Source organism: Pseudopodoces humilis, chromosome 13, assembly GCF_049639895.1.
Source record: "Pseudopodoces humilis isolate 2021_Gansu_Grassland_sample_001 chromosome 13, ASM4963989v1, whole genome shotgun sequence".
Lineage (NCBI taxonomy): Eukaryota > Metazoa > Chordata > Aves > Passeriformes > Paridae > Pseudopodoces > Pseudopodoces humilis.
Genome location: NC_142212.1, coordinates 6,131,338 through 6,157,557, shown reverse-complemented (window position 1 = coordinate 6,157,557; position 26,220 = coordinate 6,131,338). Strand labels below are relative to the sequence as shown.

Below are 26,220 nucleotides of genomic sequence, written 5' to 3'. Positions count from 1 at the left end.
ATGTAACCAAAAGAACTGATTTATAGAAAGATGGACAAAACTTTCTATACAGAAGGGTTTGGTAAAGACAGGTGGGGGAGGAAATCCTGTGGAAGGGAAGGGTTTTGTGTTTTAGTTCAATAGAAATGCAGTTTGTGATGTAAGGATGGGTGGGGATTTCACATGGTGTATTTATTTATGTCTGTAAGAAAGTGCAGTGTGAGGATGTCATCATTTGTCCTTGTATTCCTTTAGCACTTGGTGTGACAGGCAGCCCCTGGAGAACCTTAGCTTAAGCTGTCAGCCTTGTTGTATTAGTGCACTCAAAATTTGTTGATGATGAACTTAAGCTCCTAAAACAGTAAGATATCTAAGGGGATTTTTTGCTTTAAAATATTTGTTTCTATATTAAGACAAGTCTTAATATGCACATCAGCATATTGCATTTATATATTTATTCTTCAGGATAATGGTAGCTTGTGGATTGATGTGAAATCATTTGCTGTCTCTGCATACTGATGCTGTTTGGGGGGTAAATATGTACTGCCTGCTCTGGCTGCCTTCTAGATGGGAAAAGCTATAGCTCTTTAAAGACTTAACTTAAGGAATTGTATCGTGCATGCAAACACTCACTTTAACAGGTGCTTTCCCAAACAGACTGTCCATTTCACTAAGTGCTGTGTTTCTAGAAGTGGTCAGTGCTTACCATTTCAGCAAAAGAATATTAAACCTTTATTACAAATTTACTCTGTGTTTTATACAGAGACGAGGGGTTTCCTTGCTCACCTGGTGAGTTGTCAGTTGGGACACATGAGGTTACTGAGTTTCCAGTGTCTAGTCTGAGGTTTCATGCCTTGTGTACTCAAAGTGCATTCCATTTAGATGTGCTGCTTGCTCTGCCATAGTTTAGCACAGTCAGCTTTTCAAAAGAACTGGTATTTTTATGATGGCTTATAAATGTAGTACTTCTTTACTTCTAAGTTTAGTTTCTTTGAGTCTCTCCTTGCTTTCCTCAGGGTTATGAGGTGCTCTTGAATGCTTGTGTCATTCCTGTTCTGGTTTATCACTAGTGCACAGTGATTAATCCTGATCTGCTCTTTCCCAACAGAACATGACAGGAGAGCAGGTACAGGCCTTAATTGAGTCCATAATTCTGTGTGGGCATCCTTCTGTGTTTCCAGTGCTCATCCCAGCACTGATGTGTCACTCACTGTGTGCACTAGTCAGACATCTTGGTTTGCTTCTCTGTAGGGCTTGGGTTTTGTTCAGTGAGCCAGTGTCAAATGTTTACAGAAATAAAACTGCCACGAACTATAGTTCATCTTCTAAAATGCAGGTGGTGTTCTATTTAATGTTTGACATTGTACTGCTGTGTACTTGCAGTAAGTGAAAACTGGTCTTTTATGTAACAGATTGAAACTGTTGATGCTTTTTTGTTTTCTCAAGTGGGTTTAGCAACTAGATGTGTATCATCCTCATAGCAGCTATGAGTCAGCTCTGGGTGATCTGTGGTAGTAAGCAAGTTCTCAACTGTATTAAATGCTTTCAAGATTTGATTATAAGTTGTTTTCTCCAAAGAGTATAGTTGAATTGGATAATATAGTTTATTTAATTTGTTGTTTTCAAGTAGCTATGGAACTGGTTTTGTAGAGCTTTGTTTATTTTCTGCTTGTGTTTTATCTTGCACCTTTAAAATGTCTTTGGGATGGCTTGTTTCTGGCATATCTAAAGGCAGGCTGAGTTTCCTGCAAAACCAGTACTGTTCAATCCAGAAAGTCACCTAGAATGAAAATATTTGGTACATTCATGGCTAAAAATACTTAGTTTTGTGTTAGGAGATGTTGAGCTACTTTAGATAATTGTAGTGATCTTTGGGCACAGTAACTCTTCAGGAAGATGTCTTGTGTGCTTTTTACCCTAAAAGGAATAAAATAGCATCCGCCCAACCAAAGGGTTTGTTCAGTTTTCTCAAGGGTTAAGCTCCAGATTTCTGATTAACTGAAGTGACAGTAGGATGCCAAGTTCCTCTGCCCATTGTGGAACTTGTTAGGTGGAAGAAGGGAAGCTGCTGTCTCAGGCTTGTGGGTAGCTTTGTATACCAACTTCAGTTAGCAGAAACTTTTAGAAAAAGAAGTAGCTTAGAGCCCTTGGTTGTTAACCTTTGGGTTTCAAAGCCATTGCTTTACACTGAGGCATCTGCGTGTTCTTGTTGTGGAGCACCCTCGTGAGATCAGGAATCCCACAAAGCAAAGTCACCTGAGAGCTGGGGTTTGAATTTCCTTAGCTCTGATTCTTGCAGAATATAGACCCACCTTACAGTGCTCCATCTACCAGCAGGTCTCACAGTCAGCTTCTTTTTGAAGCAAATGTTTTGCAATATCCTTACTTGAATTTTGTCTTTTCAGGTGTACATTATTCAGGTCAGTGTTGGCAATCATCAGTGGACAGTCAAACATCGTTACAGTGATTTCCATGACCTGCATGAAAAGGTAAAGAATGTTAAAAACTGTGACCTTGATCTCTTACAAAACAGTACAGTTCTTGTAGTTCTGTTTTACGAAATGGTTTACATAATTTCTCTCTTTGGTAAAGAGAGAGAAGATCTTTCAGATGCCATCTGAACTGCAGACTAAGTCCTTTTAGTGAGAACATTATTACTTGCCCCTGTTACACTCCCCTCTTGAACTGGGTAAGGTTGACCTGGACAACTTTAGCCTTGGGTGGAAGCTGTGTCAAGAGGGGACAGTTCCAGCTGGAGTCATTGAACTTTTTGCTAAGAAGGATGTTTATGATCAGCTGATTTAGTGACCAAAGTCTCATCAGGGTGGATGATAAAAATGTCCTTAAAAGTAGCATGGGACAGTTACCAACCAGTGCTGGTAAAAAAACAAATAGAAATCAGGAAAAGTCTACTTTGTTCAAGAGTGTTCTGCTTTCTCAGAAATGCACTGGTTACTTTGTTGCTTTATCACATTTGTTACATTCTGCCCTGGTGCTATGAGTGCTTCCTTGAGCAGACACTTATTAAACTCCGATCATTCCATGACAAAATGTTCTTTCTGAATATACCTAATACTTTGAAGGCAGTAGCTAAATTTACTGAAGTAATTTTATTTTTGGATCTTCCCAGGATCAGGCAACATGTACCTAATATGTTCCATTGCATCTTTTCTTTAAGTTGAGATGGCGTGTCAGGTATTAACTCTTGTCTTTGTCTTTTAGCTTGTTTCAGAGAAGAAAATAGATAAAAATCTGTTACCTCCAAAGAAGATCATTGGAAAAAATTCCAAAAGCCTTGTGGAGAAAAGACAAAAGGAACTGGAGATCTACCTGCAAACTCTGCTGCTCAAGTTTCCTGTTACTGCACCAAAAGTTTTGTCACACTTCTTACACTTTCATTTATATGTAAGTTATGTTTTTAGTGTTTGAATAGAGGCCTGAGTGTCTTTCCCTAGTTATCTGACTTGGAGAGAATTCTGTGGAATCTTCATGAATTTGCTGAAATGGTTCATTTTCAACATTTTGCACACTATAACAAAGCATATTTTTAAGATTTTTGACACCACTTTTTATTGCAGTAGACACTGTGCTGGGAAGTAGTGTGGGCAGGGACTCTAAGAAGAGAAAATAAATGCTGGAAGGAGAGTTGGAAGCTGTGAATAAATGTGAGGCTGAATTGGTTAGGCTGAAGTCAAAAGTGCTGGCTCTCAAATGATCATTGCATAATGGATCCACAACCCCTACTTAGTGGCTAATGGTTGGAGCTGTGGTTCACACTGAAACAGTTTCCAGTAGCCCAAATGAAGAAAAATGATGCTTGTCTGTGGAAGCACAATGATGGAGTGGCCTTTGGAGAAATAGCTCCAGCAGACAGAATGTTACGGTAAAGGGTACTTGAAGCAAGAAGCAATTAGTTGATCTCATGTTCAGATTGCAATTTGTTCATCTCTTGTGTGTAATTTGGCTTTTTTACAGCATCATGTTGTAAGGGGGTGAATGAATTTCATAAAGAGGAAAAAGCACTGGAGGACTGAATGGAAAGAAGAATCAGTAACCGCTTTGGGGTGGGTTGTTTTGAGAAGGCCCTCCATGGTTTCATAGAAAAGCTTCAGTAATTGGTCACAAGTGATCCATTAGGTGTTAATTAAGTTTTAGCAACAAAGGAATGCCTGGTTTAGTGTCGAGATGAATAATGAGGGATGGGAATGAACATAATTATGCTGTTGAGACTTCAGAGTTTCTTAGATAAAAACAGTAGAAAGTTTATTCCACAGTGTTGCTATTTCCCTGCAGACTTGAATGAGAAGCACAGATTTGTAACTATCAAGCCCTCTGAAATGGATTTGAGGTTTTAAATTTATTAAAAATGTCTGGCAATGTAGGGAGAATTCTGTTCAAACAGACCAAAATTCCAGTGATCACCAGCAAATTGCATAATTTTTCTGTTCTGTGCCTGCTCTCCCTTGTAAATGACATCTGTTTCATTAAAGTTTCAGTGTTGTAACTTCCACATGGTTTTTATGTAGGCAGTTCTTCCTATCCCCTGACTTATTTCTCAGAAGGACTATTTTTTCCTCTTGTAATGTAATCTTTTTTGCTTTTCCAAAGTGCTAGCAGTATTTGGATATGAATGCTTCCCTGTTTCTAAACTGCTGTTAGATATTAAGAGCAAAGATGTTGCTTAATCTGCATTTCTTTGCTTTAGGGGGATCTGACTTAGTTGTAAACTCAATTGTTTTTTGCTTTGAACTTTAGAATACTTTCAAATATTTACCAAAAAAGTGTTAATTATTCAAGAGAAAAGCTAAATATTTACCACAGTAATTCTACTGGAAAAAACGACCTTTCTGCAGAACTTCAATATTTTAAAATATCTTCATTACCAGACAACCCATGTACATGCTGAAGCCTTTATAGTCCCTGATATTGCCTCATTAATTTATGTAGGAAGGCTACAATATTTTTGTCTATTCTTTTTTTAGTAGTATTTCCAGTAAGGATTATTTAATTTTATTTCCTAGATTAATAGAACAAAATGGAGTAGAAATACCAGCCATAGATACATTAAACTCATTCTAAAGCCTTTAGTTATTCATGGGTACAGCCTAGCAAAGAAAAACAGTTGCGTGTGGCAGCAATGTAGAACCTTATGGTTACTCTGACCTCGAAAAGGATTTCTGCAGTGATGTGGGGATGCTTATTTTGTTGCATGGTCTTTGTCATCTTAGAAAATTGGGTTTGTTAACTTACATATAGAAGGTTTTGCAGGAAAAGCATTGAGTACCCACAAACTGGTGTTCAGAGACAGCTGCAAACAATGGACTTCTGTGGGTGTGATGCATTTAAGTAGTTATAGCTAAGACAGAAGTCTCTTGTAGATCTGGTAGAGGAATAGAGTTCCTTTTTTTGCCTGCTAGTCACTGAACAGTCTAAGTCATAATCTTGTTCCAATTATAAACATAGAAAAAAATTTTGGCTCTGTGTCCCAGATGACAAAAGAGATACAGAGTAGAGTTTTCAATTAAGTCTGTGCTTGCCAGATGAGTGTAATTGGCTTATTCAGATGCGAATCAGAATTGTTTAATTTTGTTTGGAATACAGCTTTGAACTTGTTGTTTTCAAAACTATGGCATGGAGGCTTTGTTCATCCTTAGTGAACAGGGTTTCAGTTTCACTGAGAATGTGATGTTCTAAAATCCTTGCCTCATCAAATGAGCTGAGCTGTCTGCTGCAGATGTCCTGTGGATGTATTCCCTTGTTATGAATCATGAGGTATTTGTCAGCAAAGTAAAGTCATGAAATATTCATGTGGTGATGATCCATAATATCTGTTTATACTTTGCAGCTACCTTAAAATGAGATGTTTGTCTAGGGGAAGCTTCACCCTTACAAACAGTTTTATTTTGTTCTTTTTGTGGGCCTTTGAAAGGGAGCTGTTGGAAACGCTCAGAGCTATTTCTGGATTTGCACAGAACATTTGCTTTTTGTGGAGAGAGGTGTGCCCACATGAGAAATACTGATCTTTGTGCACCTGCAGATTTAGAAAGTACAAATCCATTCACTGAGAGTTTTCAGCCTTTCATGCTGGAGTTGTCAGTGCCAGGAATAGAGGTTGAGCACCTGGGTGGGTCCAGGAGAGGGAAGAGGGATGATGAGAAAAGGAGGGGTTTGCATAGTAGAGTTGAAGCCCAGAAGACTACTTACTATTTGTATCCCTTTTTTCTCTGTAGACCCGTTAGTCTAAAGCTTTCTCAGTGTTAGTGATATTCTGAGGAAATGTTGAGTGCTTGAGGCATTAGAATAGTCTTAATGTTAGAATTTGAAGAACACTACACTTGTAATATTTTCTTAAAAATAGAGCCGTCTTCTAAGTTGGGCTAATGTTGTTGCTGCCCCTTTTAAATGTGTGCAGGATGGGATTATTTTAATGTAGTTCACTGTCTTTCATCTTGGAAGTGAAAATCATATGAAAGTATTTTTATGAAGTATTTTCAAATTACAAAGAAATCTGTGAAACAGTCACCCCTGATTTCAGTTTAAAAAAAATCAGTCCTCTACCACAGCAAAAAAGGTTACTTTTTTTGGATACTTTAGTACTTCACTAAAGGAACAAATTGAAAAATTGGAACCATAAGTATGTAAATAACACTTGATGCCAATGGTTTATTGTTTGCAGGAGATCAATGGGATCACTGCTGCATTGGCTGAAGAGCTCTTTCACAAAGGTAAGGAATTTGCAGTATCTATCCAGGAAGGTTTTCCTCTATGTTTGTGCATTCACATACCTTTCACATTTTACCTCCAGACAATAGGAGGTCTGGTCTTCCATATCTGACTGATACTTTTTCTCCCCTTCTTTCTTTTTGTCTTTTTCTTGCTGCTTGCACTTTAATTCAAGCTGCATTTTGTGAGGAGCTGCAACAGCCTTGCAGCCACTGTTGGAAACAAGAAATTGATGAATTTATGTTTTGAAAAGGACCTCCTAGTCTGTCCTTGAGGGATAGGATGTGGCAGGGGTGATCAGGAGCTTTTGCTAAGCCCTCTGTCTCAATGTGCTTTAGTGTAACCTGTCAGGAAGCTTGGTCTGTGTCAGTGAGTCCTGATAAGTCTGTGTGTTAAATGCAAGAGATTACCTATCTAAATATTATTCTTCCAGAATTCAGGAAACAGGAGACTTTCTGGTCAGTTAATTTGAGGGTGTGCTTTTCTGAGACTGGCAGATGAAAATGAAATGCTCTTACTGTAACTACAACAGCTCCAGCTGCTCCATGAACAACAGGAGGCATGTGAAAGGATTAGTCCCTGCTATTTTTGTTTTGAAGGACATGCAAGATGCTACTGTATAATTCCAGTTAGCTGAGGCATGATAGGTGAAGCATGTTTCAGCAATGCCATTTCAGATTCTTCTGGCAGAAAATTATCTTTAGGTGAAGCCACCTCAGAGAGTCTGTTCAGCGAATTCTGGAATATCTTAAGGAAGCTTGTGAGGAAATCTTTTCTGGTTTTCTAGTGCCTACAGTCTCACTGATATATGAGAATAGTTGATGTGTCACTGGCTCTCTGTATTAGTGTAACCTCCCAGTAATGCATGTGCAGCTGGACTCTTGGACTTGCTCCCACTGAAGCTGAAGGGAATTTTACTCCTCAGAGCATTTCTGAGAACTCTGCTTATCACAAAAGCTGATGCTTTCTTGTCCATGAAATCAAACTGGTGTCCCTAAAAGGAAGAAAGATATTTATTCCATGTGTGTGTTCCAGCTGCTGTAGCCTACATTGAGCTTACGGTGCCTTCAGAAAGGCTTTTATACTCTGCTTCCTGCTGTTCCTACTGGTAAATTGGATTGTGAAATTATAATTAGATAAGGCATTTTCTGTTCTGGTCATTTGCTTTGGTACTAGCATGCAGAAAATCCCCATACTTTCCAAAAAACACATTTACTACAGTTCTGCATTTAGGTAGCATAGCAAAAGATCTTAGGTCTGTATTTTAGATAGCAGGTACTGTGTTTTCTGAATAGAAAAACCTAACTGCTATCAACTTAGAGATATCTCAGAAAAAGTTTTGTAACTCTTATAATACGCAAAGGAACTTGGATTCCAGTTAAGATTGAGGGAAATTTGCCATTAGTTGCATTAGGAACTTTGGGCCTGTATGATGAGTGCCCACTTATATATATCTAATACCTGAATTATTTTGGTGTTAAAAAAAATTATTTTGCTACCTCAATTTTCATCTTGTATAAATGACAAACGTGTATCATTACATTTTCCATGTACCATTTATCCCTGTGGAACCCTTGCAGCATTATGTTTGATCCTAAGCTACTATGTTTTTCAGGAGAGCAGCTCTTAATGGCTGGAGAAGTCTTCACCATCAGGCCCTTGCAGTTGTATGCTGTCACTCAGCAGCTGCTGCAGGGCAAACCTACCTGTGCTAATGGAGATGCCAAAACAGATCTAGGGCATATTCTGGATTTCACTTGTAGACTCAAGTATCTGAAGGTGAGCTCATTGTTAAATGGGTGTTTATGCTGCCAGCCTTCAATTCATGTTGTCCTCCAGCCAAGGTGTTTGCTGTGTGATGTGCTCTTTGCAGCAGTGTCCTCTGTATAGATGCAGCCATGGAATCTTGCTGGGTGCCAGTAGGGATGGGTAAAGAAAAAAAATATTGAGCTCTTAAACCTTGCTGTCTTTGCAGGCACTATGGGCAGGCCAGTGTATATGAACTCCTGTGCATATAAATGTTGCCCTCATTCTCACTGTCTGACTGCATCTGGAAGTTAAAAATAAAGCCCTAAAAAGAACCTCAGTTTCATAGATGGCCCTGAATTTCTAGCTGAAATGCCACTTCAGAATAAATGTAAAATGGCCTCAGAACAGATAGTTTTTGTCAGGAGACAATTTGACCTTTTTTTTTTTTTCCTACCAAATAAGTGAATTAGACTTTTCCTGAGTAATTTCAACACTACTTGCTATTACTCAAAAACTCATTTTAGCCCCTTTATATCATGAATGAACACACTTTTAACGGTCGTGTGTTCAAAGCTGAAATCAAATGGTGGATCAGGGGAAGCAAAACCACAGCTGTGCTGCTGTTCCTGGGGCTTCTCAGTTGCCTTTGTCATCCTTTGTATAGAATCCTCTAAAGGGAGGATTTTCTGGCTGGAGAAGAGCTTATTGTTTAGAAAAATCACCATCTGAAGAATTTCTGGCTCTTCTGAATGCTTGTGAGTGGGCACATTCAAAGCTTGTATGAAACATAAAACCAGAGAAAACCTTTAAAGTTTTCTCTCCAAATTCTATTCACAGCAAACATAAATGAAACCACCTGCTTTTTATGCTGCTGACATGCTCTGAGGCCAGATTCCTATGGCCATATGGAAATACCAGATACAGTTTTTATTGATGCGTATCAGTGTAATGCTTGTTTTCTTCAAACCCATCTTTCAATGGCTTGAACTTCATCCCTTGTACTGGAATTAAAAACTGTGCTGACTTGGAGGGTTCACAGGTTTCAAGAAAATTGTTTTCAGTGAATGTAACTCTGATTTTCAGCTGAGAATGGAGCCTTGGTCAGCCTTACATATGGTATTGCTTTTTGCATGCCCCATGTGCTACAGAATGCAAGCACAAGGTGGCACTTCAAGTTCAGTAGACTTAGCTGGAGTAACTAGTATTTGTTTTCCTGAAGAGTTAGCCTGCAAGTGTCATGAATCATTCCATAGTTGAAAAATTGGTTGGAAATTTGTCTGTCTTTCCAAGCCACTTGGAAATGCCCTTGGGCCATTGCCTGTATAGGACTGGAATGTGAACAAGTTGGATTGTGTGAACTAACTCAGTTCTTTAATGTCTTAAATGCCAGGTCACTGGAACAGGGGGACCTTTTGGAACCAGTAACATTCAGGAGCATCTCTTGCCTTTTGATCTGTCTATTTTCAAGTCACTTCATCAAATAGAGGTAGGGCTGAGATACTGCTCATAAATTCATAGGTGCTCTGCAAATGCCAGGCCTGCTGCATATATCTCAGAACTGGTGATTCTCTGCTTTGATTTGCTGCTGGAATTGGGGAATACAGAGTTTAGGATGACTGTTTCGTTTGTGAAACAATGTTTTTTCACAAGTTTCGGAAATAAGGATGCACTATTTAAATTAGAAGAGCTTGCACTATATGATTTTCAAGAAAAAATTATTTCCAGTATTCACACAAAACCTATACCCGAGTGCCTTTCCACTGCCTTAAAGAGCTAACAAATGGTTATAGTAGAATCCCTTATTACAAAGTTCTTTTTATTTGGAAAAAAAAGTACATCAAGTATTTGCAGTAATGTTCTGGCATTAAATTTGTTTGTGAAAGTGCACTTTTGGGTGTAGAGCTGCTTGCTTGATAATTTGCAGATTTTTTTTCATTGCTCTTTCTTGTCCACTTTCAAGTCTTTCCAGAGAGAGAATATCCAGTTTTGTCATGCAGTCTGTAGTCTGTGCACTTTTGCTGGATACTGTACTTTTTCTAGTACATGAATGCTATTGTCTCATTGATATGAGACAGTTGTTAGTTGAGAACTGAAGTGTATTTCTGAAGCCAGTGATTTATTGTCATTCTCATGTGGGAAAGAAACTACAATAGGCTGTAGAGTGAGAGACTCAAACACAGCAGAGAGGCTATTGCAGAATTGTATTAATTTTCCCGTTTTCTGTGAGCCTGAATGTGGGGGAAAAAGATTCTAGATCTTGAAGTGTTTTGAAATTTTATGTTCATGAAAAGTTTTGTATTGACTGGTACTAGATGAACACTTTCATCCCAAATAAACACTTTCCAAAAATTAACAGCGATCATTTAGGAAGAATTTTTTCAGGAATGGAAAGAGCTCTGTCAGTTCAGTGTGGTTTCCCTGATACACCAGCAAATGTGCCAGTTCTTATGATTACACAACATGTTTGACTGTCTGCAGAGAAGGAAGTGGACAGAAAGTGTAGCAGATTTTCAGTAATGTTTCAAATTGAGCTACAAAAAGAGACTTTGTCATCTTAAACTTAGTGGTAATTAGCTGACTACAAAGTTATATTGTTAGATTAGTATCCTTACTTTCCAGGTATTTCTTTTTCTTATGATGAAAAGGATAGCTGATCCCCAAATGAATGTCTGCAGGTAGAGTTATAGCTTGAGATACCTCTCTTTTTGGTAACAGTAAAATGCTGTGACCTGTTAAATCACCTGGGTAGTTTCACCTTGAATACATGGGACAGGTGGAAATTCAGTGGAGAAACTTTGTTTAAATATGTTTGAATTTCACTTTTCTGTACTTATGTTTCTAATTTCTTGCTTTAGCAAGTGTCAGTATTTCTGACCTGATAATCTCAGGACATTTTAAGGGAGTGCTGTAACTACTTTGCAGATTGCTGTAGAATCTGCTTTTTGAAGCTTTTAGCTGCCTTTTTTGTGTCTCATTTGTCTGTTTTAACATTTCTGACTTGGTAATGTGATTTTTTTTAAAATAGATCAGTCATTGTGGGGGAAAGCTTATCAAAGGGCTGACTTCATCAAAGCATGCTCTGGCCACACTGAGTGTTCGATTTTCAGCAACATCAATGAAGGTAAGAGCAAGTTCCTACTTCGGCAAAACACAGGCAAAACCAACATGCACAATGGGGAAATATCCATCTGGAGCCCGTGGAGTGTTCTGAACCTGCCTACTGCAGGTTCTGTTTTTAAAACCATGGAACTCTAAGGATTTTCTAACCTTACAGAATCTTAAGTTTCAGTGATGGAAGTGTTTGGATGTGTCCCTTCACAGGGATACTTTCGATGCTTGCTTACATGAGATTGTTGGGATAGTTTCCAAAACCGTTAGCTTTCCCTGAATATGGAAGACAAATATTGTGGTCCTTCTCTTAAACAGGAAATCCTGGTGCCTGAGGCCTCTGAGTTTGATCAGTGGGAGCCAGAGGATGCACTGGACAATTCAAATTGTCCAGTGACAGCAATTATCCCAACCTGGAGAACTTTAACAACTTTGGATATGAGTCACAATAGCATCTCTGAAATTGATGATTCAGTGGTAAGAAATATTTTTAATTTGTGGAAAAAAGTGTAACTTATTTGTGGCACATTATACACAGCAAGGATTTTGAATTTGCTCTACTGCTTTTTCTGGAGAATTCTCAGTTGCACTTTATATTGGTTAACTACCCAAGTTAGTGCTTAGGACATTTGTTCGGTAAGAATTTTATTTCCTTTGCTAAAGGAGAGTAGTTTAGTCATTTTGTGTTCTGTAGGCAACATTTCCATGAATTCTCACTTTTTGAAAGATGCTTTTATTGTTTGCCTTGGCCATAGGGGCCAATTAGAATTTTTTTTAAAGAAAAAACACCTCATAGCTCAACTTTGGAGTTGTTATCAAGGCTGAAGCTTCCTGCATATTTAAAAATCTACGACTTGCTGGCAGCTTTCTTGACATCAAAACAATATGAAAAGCATGAAAACAAAATTTGGAGTATTCTGCCAGTACTTTAGAATTTTGTTTTGTAAATCAGATATTAAGAAAAAAATTAACATTCATCACAAAAACATGGTAAAATACGAACATAGCTTTTTACTTGAGCTACTCCTGTGAAGCAGGAAATAGTTACATGTGTAGCTCAACCAGACATCATATACTTGGAGCATAATTATCTTGTTCATGGTTTTTTGTGGTGTAGATTTAAGATGCTTCAGATCTGTATGCAGGTCTTAACTATAGGGCAAACCAATGCTGAGCTTACAGCCAAAATAAAGCAGATGCAAAACACTGATGTCAGTATTCAGCATCAAGTTCAAGGTTTGAGATCTTCAAAAGTAAAAGGATTTCTGAGTTAAAATGCATTTTCTACAAGTTTGTGTGACCTTTAGTCCTTGGCTGATGTAATCAGTAATTGACTTCTTTTGGATTTTGGTACTACTGTCCTTATCTAGGTGTGTATGTAGCATAAATCCCCTGGTTTATCTGTCTGGTAAGACCAAAGCAGCATTAGTGAGTTTGATCCATAGTTAGTGGGGATAAAGTAGAATAAATAATTTATCTTCCCTAAGAAACCAGGTTTCAGATTAAAGCTTAACGGTGCCCCTCAGAGTAACCTGGTTTTCTTGAGAGCAGGAGTCAGCTCTTTTTGGCACCAAGTCACACAGAATGTTTTCTTAATGCCAAAAGCTGGAAAGAGAGACTCTGTTGCTTTTGTTGGTCAGGAGATACTGAAGGAGCTCTGGCCTGACTTAAAAATAAAGTGCATTTAACACATGTATTATTTTTCCCCTTCTAGAAATTAATTCCAAAGATTGAGTTCCTGGATTTGAGTCACAATGGGGTGTCTCTGGTAGAAAATTTACAGGTGAGTGATGTATTTGAAGGTGATTTTTTTACCCAATTGTCTGAGACCTTAGAACACAGATTTTCATGCTTCAGAATTTTGTTGCTCATCTTCGTGGAGAATAACTTCTTTGTAACATCAAGTACTCTTTTAATGATGCATTTTTTAACTACTCCTGAGTATTTTAATTTCTTTGCAAATATTGATATATGACATTTAGTTCTTAACTAAATTTATTCACTGCCAGCTGTATGCATGGTGAATGCATAGTGAAAATGCAGGGGAGGAAATTCCTTTTCTAAAAGCTTTAACCTTTGTAACAAACATTTTCATGTCATGCCTTTCATGCTATGAGCCAGCCATAAGATAGCATCTTTGTTCAGTTTTAATTGATGTATGACATGAATGTTTTGTGCTGTTGTAGCATCTGTACAACCTTGTTCACCTGGACTTATCCTACAACAAACTTACATCACTAGAAGGTGTTCACACAAAACTGGGAAACATCAAAACTTTGAATTTAGCAGGAAATCAGCTGGAAAGACTGTGTGGTCTTAACAAACTGTACTCGTTAGTCAACTTGGATCTGAGCAACAACAAAATAGAACAGGTAACTGCTAACTTTTGGTGTCAAAATGTGTGTTAGATCACAAGCCATTTATTTTAGTGGATCAAACTGCAAATAAATAAAAGTGACTGTAGTGATTTTTCCTGGCTGTTGTATGTATGTAATCTATGTAAGAAATGCTCGGTCTGTGTGCTCATTTTCATTTTGCCAGTCTGTAGTAATGCTTTTATTCAAATGCTTTCAGATTGATGAAGTGAAAAATATCGGCAACCTCCCATGCTTAGAAAAGGTGATGTTATCCAGCAACCCCCTGAGCATCATCCCTGATTACCGGACCAAAGTACTCACTCAGTTTGGAGACAGGGCCTCTGAGGTGAGCCCCAGTGCTGCTCTTCTAATGCTCTTTTCAGCCTGGTGAGGAAAGTGGTGCAAAGGTTCTAAAAACCTGATGAGTTTTTAGTGTCCGTTGGAGAAGGTGTTTGGAGAATGTAACCTTATTAATGTTACACAGCTGTGCTCTTGGATGTAAATGACATGTTACCCTGCCCTCCTTGGGTAACAGTCCGTTAACATTGAAACATTGTTGTGCTGGAATGGTGTTAAACTTACCAAATTTTCCATTAAATTGATGTTACCTCACGGTCTAATGTGGTAATTGTTTCTGTGTACAGAACATCTGTGTACATCTTTGTAATGGTTACAAAGATGCACATGGTTTGTATTGAGTTGTTGTAATTTTTGATTATTCCATTAATAAAAATTGCAGAATGCTTCATTTTCAATACTTTTAGATGTCTTAACTTGGTTTTTTTTAGGTTTGTTTGGATAACATTGTTACCACAGAAAAGGAACTAGACACAGTGGAAGTGCTAAAAGCTATTCAAAAAGCAAAGGAGGTGAAATACAAACTCAGCAATTCTGATAAAAAGGTGAGTCTGGTGCTGTGAGAGAAGTAGAATGTGCAGCATACAAAAGCTTACAAAATTACTATCTAGATGTAAGCAGAATGCACTAAATTTTCCTTTGCATTAAAGTTATCATACTTTGTATTTTAGTGTGGTATAAACTTTTAATGTTGCCTCTTTTTCCTATTTAGTTTTCATTGCAGTTTTGGTAGTTCTGACCTTCCTTTTTTGGGCTGGCTTGGGAGAGAGGAAGTGGGAGGAAAAGATAGAATGATTTAATGGTGTACACATGAATTCACAGTCAACCTTAACAGCCATATTTTGTATCTTATACAAGTATTGCAGAGCTGTGATTTTACTGCTTGCATTGCAGAGTACTGAAATCACTTCCCCAAATTTTCATCCTGTGGGTATTCAGCAGTGGGAGAGAATCAGAAATCTGAATTCTCCTCACCTTCCCTTACACCTGGCTGTGTGCTGTGTAGTTGGTTATTCTTGGTTTGGAAATCAACTTGGGAACAGAAGAGGTTCTGTCTTTACAATGTAGAAATCCTATTTTCATTCTTTTGACTTGTGAAACTGGCAATTCTGTTAATACAGTGATTAGTCAGTGATCAGAGTGACTTCTCTAAAAGAATTCTTAGTGGAATTTCACCTACTGTGAAAATAGAGACTTAGAGGAGGTGACCACCCCCACCAAAAAAAAAAAGAAAAAAGCTGGCACTAACTTTCCTTTTACTAAAATTGAGAAAGCTTGTGTAGACTTATTTTAGTTCAGGATCTCATGTGTCCTGTGTATTTAGATTTTTTTCTTTAATTGCTGCATACTTTCTTTATTAGATCAGTGAGGACTCCAGGCTCACTGCTGCCAGCTCCAAATCAAACTGTTCTTCTCTTACTGTTCGTCCTTCCTCTCCCTCTCTGCCTCGTCCTGTCAGCTCCAGCCAAGGTAATCATGTATGTATCGTGCTGCTGGGCTGAGCCTCTTGGTTCTGCTTTTCTAAGCTGCATTGATATACATGAATATTATGTGCATGGATTTAGAGCTTTAAAGACAAGCACAAAGGCCTGGTAGAATTGGCTTTGAAAGTGACAGTTGTATGGAATGTGACTCAAAACTGACCTGGAGTTCCCAGTAGTGGTAAATACCTGGAGTGAGAGGTTGGGTACAGGACTTTTTACTGTATCACTCTGCAGAGGACTAGATGTCATTCCCAGGTTTAGAGTCATGCCCTAACAGAAAACTGTGGCATACAGAGACATACTTTAAAATTGCTTCTTTACCCATTCTTGGTCTGCAAAATGTGAGCTCAAGAAGCATATGTTCCATTAGTGCTTTTTGCAAGAGCTGCATTTCTGTCACACCAGGGGGAAGGTAGAGAAAGGAGATAAGTAAAAGACACCTGTGGGATTAGTGTTCTGGCTGAGCTGGTGATTTCAGCACATCTGTTGTGCTCTACAGTACCTGCTGACCTCACCTCAAGTGTTTTTTTTACTGTATGTTTCAAATGAATGTGCCTGTTGCATTAGGAACTTAGAATAACTTAACTTTCCTCTTTAGCCCATAGAACTGACTTACGTGAATATTGTGACTGAGAAAAAGAGAGAAAAGTACTTTCTGGTTTTGGCTTTTGTTTGATTGAAATGTGCAGTAGAATTGCATGGTGAGAAAAGACTTCATACCCATTTAAAAGAGCCGGGATTATCTTCTCAATTTCTTGGGGTGGCACAGCTTGCTCTTACCATTAATCAGTGGATTGGTGGATAAGGCAGAGAAACATCCCTGAGGAGCTTGATATTTGGAAATAGTCCATTGCTGTGACTTCTGAGGTTGCTACGTTCACTCTAGAAAAACGAAACTGTTCTGACAGGATTTGATTAAGGGGCAGACACCTTGATACAGATTTAGTTGCTATTTATGTATTTTGCCTTTGTAGTCCTAGATAATTTTTCATCTGCAGAAAAAATGCCAGTTTTTCCAAAGTCAAGCCAATGCTTGCTTTAAAATATTAAGCACTTGACAAACTGTCTCAGTCCTGAGACAGCAGGACAGCCTGCAGTTTTATACAGGACTTGCTGTAAAAATGTAAGTCAGCAACCCCTGGGACTGTTGAAATTATTTATCAGTAGATTTTTTCTACTACAGTAAATGTCTAGGAGCAAACAAATCTTGGGAGAAAAGAAAAATACGGTTGTTTCTAAAGGACTTAGGAGTTCTATAGAGTGATATAAGATTCAAGGTTTATTTACTATAGTCGTTTTCCATAAGATTCCTTCAGTAAAATTTTGGGGAAGGCTTTTATAAATAATGGGAAGATGAGGACTGTGCAGGCTGTTTCTCAGCTTCAAAAATAAAAATTGATTATTTGCTACATATCTAACTGTTAAAGATTGTTTTCAAAGTACCAGTTTTGAGAAATCTATTTTTTAAAAAAATGGAAATATGCTAAGGAATTAGTTTCACTGTTAGACCTTAAGTCATGAATAATGGAATTAATTTCCTGATATGCTATTTCTATGAATTGTTTTCTCTGCATTTTCTAGACACCATCTGTTTCCGTGACATATTATTCATACTAAATGTCATTGGGAAATGGCTTATGGAAAAAGATTAAATATTTATATAGGAAACAGAAAATCAAAAATAATGCTGTCATGTTCTGGTTTTCCTGTCAATTTGAGTTTCCTTCTTGCTAACACAGTATTTTGTTCAAGTAATAAATGCCTCTTGTGTTTCCTCTGACCATGAGATGTCTTGATGCAATCTGCTGAACATCATCAATCCAGAAAGATACATACAGGAGTTTTTATGCTCAAGCCAGAAACATGTCCACACTGTAATTTTGTTGATTATTTGAATATTTAAATACTTGAGCTGGCTTGCTCAGTGGCAATACTGAAAATTGATTTGCTCTGTTGTGTCAGTTTGGTGCTGTGAATATCAAACTGGCAAAAAGTCAAACATCCCTGAGAATGTTGCATTTTATTCACTCATGATAAGATTTTACTGATGATTCAGTTTTGAACCCTTGAAAAAGGTTCCAAATAAGGTGAGATTATATCTTAAGTGGCATTTGAGAGACCAGAGCTTCTCAATCTGGTTGAAGGTTGTACACAGATATTACAGATATTGTTCACTTGAAGCTTGCAGAAATTTGGGACTGTGCTACAAAGTTCATGAAGAATGGTCTGCCACCCTAGCAGCTCACTAGTTCTGTTGAAACTGAGTTATGTGAAGATTTCTTACACCAGAATTTGATATTCAAATTGATTGTTAGTTTGAGAAAGAAGCTGAAGCAGTCTGTATTGCAGCTTTCAGTTACTACTTTGATTAAACTAAAATTCTGCTTGCTTTTTTTTTCCTGGCTATTGTATGAAAATATCCTTTAGCTTTAATGATTTATGATTTAAAGATTTATGACTAGATCTTGATTATACATTTTTAATTCAACTTGATTGGCAGATATTATTAGACATTTATTTTTGCTTTACTTTAGCGATTTAAAGAGCTGTTTATATTTGTTCTAGAAATAATTTGTGAAGAAACAGTCCTAGCCAGCAGGTTTTTGCAGTCCAGTGGTTCGACTCCTACAGACCATACAGTTCCCCAGAGATGCTTTGAAATACCAGACTCCAGATGTAAAATTCAGGTAATTGCCATACTTCTGTTTATATTATAGTTTTTTTTTAAAGCTTTTGCAAAATGACTTCTGAAACTTCTTAGTTTCAGTTAAACTTAGATTATCATAGTAATCCATAGTAAAGTTTTTTTTTTTGTTCTCAGAGCTATTTAAATGGAAAAGGAGACAGCCTCAAATTTGATTCAAGAGGGTTTGGCAGCATATAAATTAAATGTAGAATCCAAGTTTATCAGAGTTACAGAGAATTGTTGCCACTATGGCTTTAAGATGTTTATCCAGTACTAGTATAACATCATTTAATAGCCATTTAGATGCTGTGTAAGAATTGTCTTATCATATTATAGTATCAGTTTTTGAAAGGTGATTCTCTTGCTGTTAGAGTGGAAGAACTCTGTCAATGGCCTTAATTTATCTTCTTCAATCTCTTCCTCTCTGATAACTTCTGGTTTGCAATTTCATTTGTGGTATTTGAAGCACTCTTCATATGCATGGCTTCAAGGAATAAGACAGCAAGATTTGGGGGTGTTTCTTCCTTTTCTGCCAGTGTAGTTGGTCTTTGTCAGGTTCATTTACCATTTTGCTTCATATTACACTAATTCAGAAAAAGTTTGTAGAGTGCTGAAATGCCTAGGTCACAGGTTGGGTCTTTTCTCAGGTCAGCAGCAGAGTTCATCCTTCTGCTATAGTTGAATGCCCAGTATTGAAAGAGTATTTGTGGGTCCTCAAGGGGTGGCTGTTAAGCTGCCTGTGAGTACAGCAGGACTTTAAAAAACATGAGCCAGCCAACTTTGCTTCTCATGTGCGCTGAACTCTTAAGTACTTTACAGCTTCTTGATGTTACTTTCTTCTCCTTAGGCATCTGCTTCTTTATTGGCTTCAAGCAAGGAGTATGGTGGTGGTCATCGTGGGTGGTAAGCTACATAAATAAATTCTGGTTTAAATCCTTGTTAGCTTTTGGGTAATAACATGGATACTGTTTTCTTAAACCCAGCCTTTAAGGCAAAACAGTCTCTTTCATTGTGTTCTGCATCTGATTTTTTAATCCAAAATATGGTTTGAAGTGTTTTTAACCTTTGAACTCTGGAATGCAGTTGGTGGTTTCAAAATCAGGAATAGCTGTATTGTCTAGTCCTTTAGCTCATGAGGTTGTGCTTACTGAGGATGGGAAAAGAAAGAAGAATTAAACATTTTAGTTTTTACTTTCTATAGAATTATACACTACCAGCCTTTAAAATCAATGTGCAGTACAAAGATGTTCTACAGAATTATACTGATTTAACTCTATTAACAAGAGCAAATATCAAAGTTCTGAGAAGCAGCATCATGAATTGTAGGTAGCCATAACTGTTTCTAAACTCAAGTTTGTACTTACTGGGTCTTCTTTTCTCTTTTGAAGTTTGGAGAGTTCAAAGGAAGAACACTGTGCAGTGCCTGACCCCTGTAATACCATCATCTTGCCTTTTAATTGTATGTCCTACACTGCCACCAACCAAGACTTTATCCAGCACCTTTCTGCCTCAATAGTGCAGGCTGTGCAGAAATCTGCCTCCTCCCCCACAGAGAATAAAGGAAGCCCTGCTGGTAATTCCACAACCACAGACAAAGAAGATGGATATTTTGAAATGGGACTTCATGAAGGAGATCAGACTTTTGAGTTCAGCACTACTTCAGATACTCAATCATCTGACAACATAGCAGTGGAGAGTGTTGACATAGTCAAAACTCTCTGGAGTTTTTCAATTCACATTCATAAAGGACTCAGACAGTTTGCTTCCTGTTTGGTTTTGACCAATGAGATGCTAGCTGTGTTTGAGATTCCTCATCAGGAATTGAGAGGAAATTGCCAGCACATCCCTTCTGCCTTGAAATTAACACTGTGTTTTCCCTACACTGATCTAATGGAATTTGGCTTTCTCCTGCCAGAAATCTGTTTAACTCTGAAGCTGAAAAACAATGACCACTGCCTGTTTATTGTTTCAGACTCCCAGAATCTTCAAGACTTTTATTCCTGCTTACAAACGTGTTGCTCTCAACACTACTCATCAGTGTTACCAAGCTCCACGTGGTACTGTAGAAAAGCAAATCTCCAAGAATTTCTCTGTCAGCTTATGGAATTGAATTGCATTTCAGCAGAAGATGTTGAAATTAAAGGTTGTTTCCCAACATATCTTGTTTATGGGAATAAAACCAGTGTTCAGAAAGTCTTGCATCAACCAGAGTCAGCTGGCAATAACAAGGAATGGTCAAAGAATGTTTTGTGTTCTGCACTTTATTCTTCAGTATATAAATCTTCTGACCAGAGTCCCTGTGTGGTCCATCCATGTTGGATATTTCTAACACCCCAGCATTTGTACATAGTAAAGGTGGATTTCAGTTTACTGCCAGGTAAATGGGTAGGCACAGAAGAGTTGGGAAGTGTTTTTAAGCTGAATAGAATTCCATTAGCATCACTTGTGCTGCATCCAGCTCATGGTGCCACCCAGCAGAAGGGTTCATTTTTGGATGGACATGTGCTGGAGTTGCTTGTTGGATACAGATTTGTTACAGCAGTGTTTGTTCTACCTCATGAGAAATTCCACTTCCTAAGAGTCTACAGCCTTTTAAGAACACTCCTGCAGGATGTTAAGACGATTATTATTTTCAAAGCTTCAAGCAAATCGGATGCTGTAAGAAATCATGTTGTGGAGGCAAACAGACACAGTCAGGCAGCCAGGTAATGATTCCTGTGACAGGTTTCTTGCACAGTGCTTGACCTCTGTGTTTGCTGCTGTCATTGTGATTGGGTTTGGACTGTAGCATTGATGAAATACCTATGCACTGTGCTAGTCTGGAGGAAGTGTGAATGGTTATCCTGGACTGTAGCAGTCTACCTCTTTTTTCTGTTTACTTGCTGCAGCATAAAATGTAATTTCTGATGGAAGGAAACTTCCTATTTCATGTGCCTGCAGGCTGAGGTCATGGCAGGTTGACAGCAAGGCTGAAGCTATAAATAATTTAAACTGTTAAAAGTGGAAGTTACCTGATTTTAATTTTTGAATAAAATACAAATATTCTTGTAGAGGAAAAATCTGTGTACATCTTTACATTTTGATAATTTGTGTTCTGGGTCTTTTCTAGTTTTTGCAAGCCTCATCTGACACTGTCGTCCTTATACCCATCTGAGTTTCTTATGCAGAAGATAACAGAAGACAACCAGATTCCTGTTCACCTTCATGTTTCTGTGTCTCTGCAGTATGTGGCTGGGCTGAAAGGAAGAGCCCTGGTTGAATTTTTCCATAGCAACATTGCAGAGGTATTGTGTCTACACCAAATGTTCAAAAACTTGCTTTGTGACCTTTCTGTACTACACAGTATCTATAAAAACTTTATTGATCAAATTTAGCAACAAGAATTGGGTTCTAGGAAACCTGGAAGCATTTTGATCGAGAATCTGTGTGTTATTCCCTTTGGGTTCCCTGCTACAGCAGTTTGGATCCTGCAAGGCATATTTTGCCATCAGGATCTGTGGTGCTGAACAGGAAAGCACACTATTGTATGTCTTGAAGATGTGATTGCTCCAAAAGTGCTCCTCTTTAAAGAAAAAAGTGGTAAAAGGAAAGAGAATAACAGGAATTAAATTATTTTGGGATGGTTCTTAACTAAATCAATAAATAAGTGTTCTGACTTGTCTTTGTAATACAGTGCATGACTGCAACACATGTGCATGACTGCAGGTACTCCAGAAACATGAACAGATAAACCTGATTTCTGAAAAACATTAAAATATATCTGGGGAACATACTGAATAGCAAAAATATTACCCAACATTTATGATGTGGCTTTTTGAGTGATAAATCACTGTGATGTGAGTACAAATGTCAATTGAAAAGCTTGAGAAATAGATAAATTTTTATTATTCCCTTACCTCTCTTCCAAATGTTTTAAGTGCTTCTCTTTTTACATCAGGAGAAGCTGACAAAAAAAGCAAGTGACTCATTTAAGGGTTCACAGTAAGCCCATCAAGTTAGAAGCTGGGGGCAGATGCTGAGCTGGAACAGCAGCTGTAGTGGCAAGCTGTGCTCCTGTCCTCTCTCCAGGGTCGTTGAATCCAACCCTTAGGAGCACCTGAAGGCTCAACAGATTTGAGGTTTGGGAGGCCACTGCTCAGCTGGTGATTAAAGTTTTGTCTGCAGAGTCTGCAGTAAAAAGTCTTTCTCATAAATGAGATGTTTTTCTGTTTTTTTCTGATTTTGGTCAGAAAACAAGGAATAATTTTCTTATAACAGAAAAATAATTTTCTTATATAAACACAAGATGTTTTCAGTGGCTGCCATTGTAGCCTCATTTAGCAGCTTTGAGGTGAACTACCTCTCTTTGACCAGAGCATGTTCAGATGCTTAAGATTTTGAAGTTGTTTCTCTGGGGGTCTAAAGTTGCCTCTAAGGTGATGAAACTATCTGAAATATCAAAATTTATGAAATAAAATTTGCATCTTAGGTGGAAAATGAAGAGTTGAGACACCTCATGTGGTCTTCAGTTCTGTTTTACAAGACTCCCAATGTGGAAGTGATGGCTTGTGTACTTCTCTCAACAAAAGCTATTTACTTTCTGTTGGATGATTCTTTCATTCATGCAGATGAGCACCAGTCAGGTAAAACAGTTACTTTGATTCTTTAACATGTTACCAAGTTAATCCCTCTGTGTGTTTGTCCTCAGTCTAAGTACCAATTTTGGTCAATATTCTTAGGCCTCCTAGTTGAAAGGGGGGTCAGTATTTGCTTGAGGCTTTTATGTTCAAAAAAAAACAGGGTCTTGAGTCATGTCTGCTGCTCAGACAAACCTTTTAGCTGCCATTGGATCCATGCTTTTCTCTGATGTCATTTCATAGTCCCTTTCATAACAAAAATGGAAACTGAAAGGTAATGAACCTCATGGTGGGCATTCAGTTAAAGTATGTTATTTTTCTTAATTTCTTTCTCCAAGTGTGAGATAAGTATTAGATTATAATGTAAAAATTATGCTTATGGACAGAACAAGCTTTTTATTTTGACCTTTTTATCGTATACACTTCAACAGATTTTTGGAACAAAGAAAACTCAGACTGTGAAAACAGTTCTTTCCACCTCTCTTGCTGCTTTGTGCTAAAACTTAATGACCTGCAGTCAGTAAATGTTGGCCTGTTTGACCAATACTTCCGAATTACTGGTGAGTCCATCTTGTGCTTTAAGTTTTTCCAGTTCTATTTTGTTCTAGTCTTTTTTAGATAGGTCCCTGTCTTTATTAGTGAGATAGAAGAGAGGCTTTCTGTAGCTTCTTTTTCTTGAATCCCGAGAGCAGTATTTATCCCAAGAACAATATTGTATTGTAAATTAAGAGAAATTATGTATTTTTGAGGGATTTGTAAGGATTCCATTGTTGTTTTCAAGAATTTGAAAGATTTCTGAATAATGATGTTACAGGAGAAATAATCCTTTAAAAAAATCTTTTCTGATGACAGTTGCATGTTGGTTCAAGAAATGGTGGTGCCACATACAGATCAGTGAATTATGTTCTGTGTTCTCCTCAGGCCATTCTGCAGATCACATTGTCACCTGCCTGACAAGAGACAGTTACAACACTCACACCTTCATACAGCAGCTTATGGCAGTCCTGTCACTGCTTGCACGCACTCCTTCACCTGAACCAGTAGATAAGGACTTCTATTCTGAATTTGGGAGTAAAAACACAGGTGAGTGGTCTTTTCTACATGTCATGACTTATTTGGGCATCATTCTTAAGACTTCACCTAAACTGTACTGATTAAAAACTCTTTTGAGAGACATTTATGCATCAGTCATTTCCTATTTGATACTTTAACTGAACTCCCTGACTTTAATTCTGTTAGATGTGCCTTATGTGAGCAGAATTGTTGAATGTATGGGAGAGTCTTGCACAAGTGAAGTTAGTGATGGCTTCTTGCATTCACCCTGGACTTACATGGTTAAAAATTTGCAGAAAAGTATGTTGGCAATGCAAGGACTCCAACAGAGACCTGCAATCCAAAAAAATTATTCCAATATTGTTTATAAGCAAAAGCATGCATCAATTGATACAAAACTTAAATTCTTCTAGCTGCAGCCAGCTGTCAAGGGTTTTGTTTATCCTAGTACATTAAGTATTGTATAGCACTAAATAGAGATATAATAATGTGTATTTCTTGCAGGAAAAATGGAGAATTATGAACTGATTCACTCTAGCAGAGTAAAATTTATTTATCCAAATGAAGAGGAAATTGGGGACCTTGCTTTTCTAGTGGCAGAGAAGATGGATGGTTTGACCAATCTTCCATCCCTCAACATCCTTCTGTATGTGTTGGCATTTCAAGTAAATCACTTTGAAGGATCTGCTCAGAACACTAGTTCACTTCAACCTAAGACACTGATATTGACCAGCTCTGATTTGTTCCTCTTTGATGAAGATTATATCAGTTACCCACTACCTGAATTTGCTAAGGAGCCACCAAAGAGAGACAAGTATCAGCTTGCAGATGGAAGACGAATCCGGGATTTAGATAGAGTACTCATGGGGTATCAGACATATCCTCAGGCCCTTACATTTGTGTTTGATGATGTTCAGAATCAGGACCTGATGCAGAATTTAACACTGGATCACTTTGGAGAAACTGAGAGTGTTCCAAAGGGAAATTCCAAACAAGAGGGCAGCAGGAACAGAGAGATCCAGTGGTACATTTTTATCCCAAGTGCAGAAAGCAGGGAGAAATTAATTTCATTGCTTGCAAGACAGTGGGAGATCCTGTGTGGTAGGGAATTGCCTTTGGAACTCACTGGGTAGTTACTGCACAGCCAAGTGATTTCAGTGTGTATCACAAGGTAAAGCACAGTATTTAAGTAGATAGCACCTGTCAAGTTCTCTTTGTTTTCATGAGGAGCTGACCTGGACTCCCTTGCTCCCTGGTGCAGTGAACATGTAATAGTACATAGAAATATTCTGAAGTATTAACTGGGGACTGACCTTCTTGTACAGTCTATTTTTATGCAATACTATATAGTGGGGAAAAAAAACCATGAGACATCCTGGGAAACTGTATGGAAAATTTAAGGAGTCAACACTAGATATTCTGTCGTCTGGGGCTGTTAAGGTTTCCACTATTTTTCTGTATATATCAGTCTTGCTGTTCTATACAAATTCTAATGTGTAAATAAGGGTAAATGCTTGTGTATGTTCAAGTGCAATGTTCTTTGTACAAGAAGTATTTTGGGTATGCTGCTAATACTCATTATTTAATGATCTTACAGTTTTACATATGTTTTTCTTTGAGGCCAAGTGTAATTATTTGCTGCCAATCACAAACTTAACAGAAAAATTTGAGCCACATGCAAGTAACAAATTTTCATATGAAACTGTTTTCACAGGCATTCATTTTCCTTATCCAAGGACAGAAGAGCTTGGTAAAGATCCCCTCAGATTGTCTTGAAAGTGGAAATACCCAATGTGGGTATATCAGCATTTTGTCAGCAAATAATAGATTTGTATCTCTGAACACAAAGTCTTTCTTTTGCCTATCTTGTCAATACAAATAAAGTGTAATTTGACAGTTTTCTTTTGGCCTTGTCTTTGTTCAAGTTTATATCTTGTGTTTCCAGGATACCATATGGCAGTTCAGCAGCACACATTCTGTTCCTAGAGTGCATTGTAAAGCATGAAATGTGCAGCAAGATGAAAGAAGAAAATAGTTCATTCTACTATAACAACATTGTTAGTCCAGAAATACAGCTGAGTCATGGGAACTGAGGATCTGCAGCCTCT

At 37.8% G+C, this 26,220-nt stretch overlaps 1 protein-coding gene across 1 annotated transcript in view; it reads left to right on the top strand.

Annotated features, from left to right (window-relative positions):
- The window catches only part of NISCH (nischarin), a 29,224-nt gene extending 3,213 nt beyond the window's left edge, over positions 1 to 26,011 (top strand). Inside the window, exons 2-21 of the mRNA XM_005522163.3 lie at positions 2,385 to 2,468; positions 3,202 to 3,384; positions 6,656 to 6,704; positions 8,318 to 8,481; positions 9,842 to 9,937; positions 11,477 to 11,572; positions 11,878 to 12,036; positions 13,274 to 13,342; positions 13,746 to 13,931; positions 14,134 to 14,262; positions 14,705 to 14,818; positions 15,635 to 15,743; positions 18,323 to 18,444; positions 19,291 to 19,346; positions 19,832 to 21,148; positions 21,553 to 21,727; positions 22,912 to 23,065; positions 23,491 to 23,619; positions 23,981 to 24,142; positions 24,617 to 26,011. Coding sequence (XP_005522220.3) covers positions 2,385 to 2,468; positions 3,202 to 3,384; positions 6,656 to 6,704; positions 8,318 to 8,481; positions 9,842 to 9,937; positions 11,477 to 11,572; positions 11,878 to 12,036; positions 13,274 to 13,342; positions 13,746 to 13,931; positions 14,134 to 14,262; positions 14,705 to 14,818; positions 15,635 to 15,743; positions 18,323 to 18,444; positions 19,291 to 19,346; positions 19,832 to 21,148; positions 21,553 to 21,727; positions 22,912 to 23,065; positions 23,491 to 23,619; positions 23,981 to 24,142; positions 24,617 to 25,245 — 4,182 coding nt within the window. The 3' untranslated portion in view covers positions 25,246 to 26,011. The remainder of the gene's footprint in view (positions 1 to 2,384; positions 2,469 to 3,201; positions 3,385 to 6,655; positions 6,705 to 8,317; positions 8,482 to 9,841; positions 9,938 to 11,476; positions 11,573 to 11,877; positions 12,037 to 13,273; positions 13,343 to 13,745; positions 13,932 to 14,133; positions 14,263 to 14,704; positions 14,819 to 15,634; positions 15,744 to 18,322; positions 18,445 to 19,290; positions 19,347 to 19,831; positions 21,149 to 21,552; positions 21,728 to 22,911; positions 23,066 to 23,490; positions 23,620 to 23,980; positions 24,143 to 24,616) is intronic.
- The last annotated feature ends 209 nt before the right edge of the window (positions 26,012 to 26,220 follow it).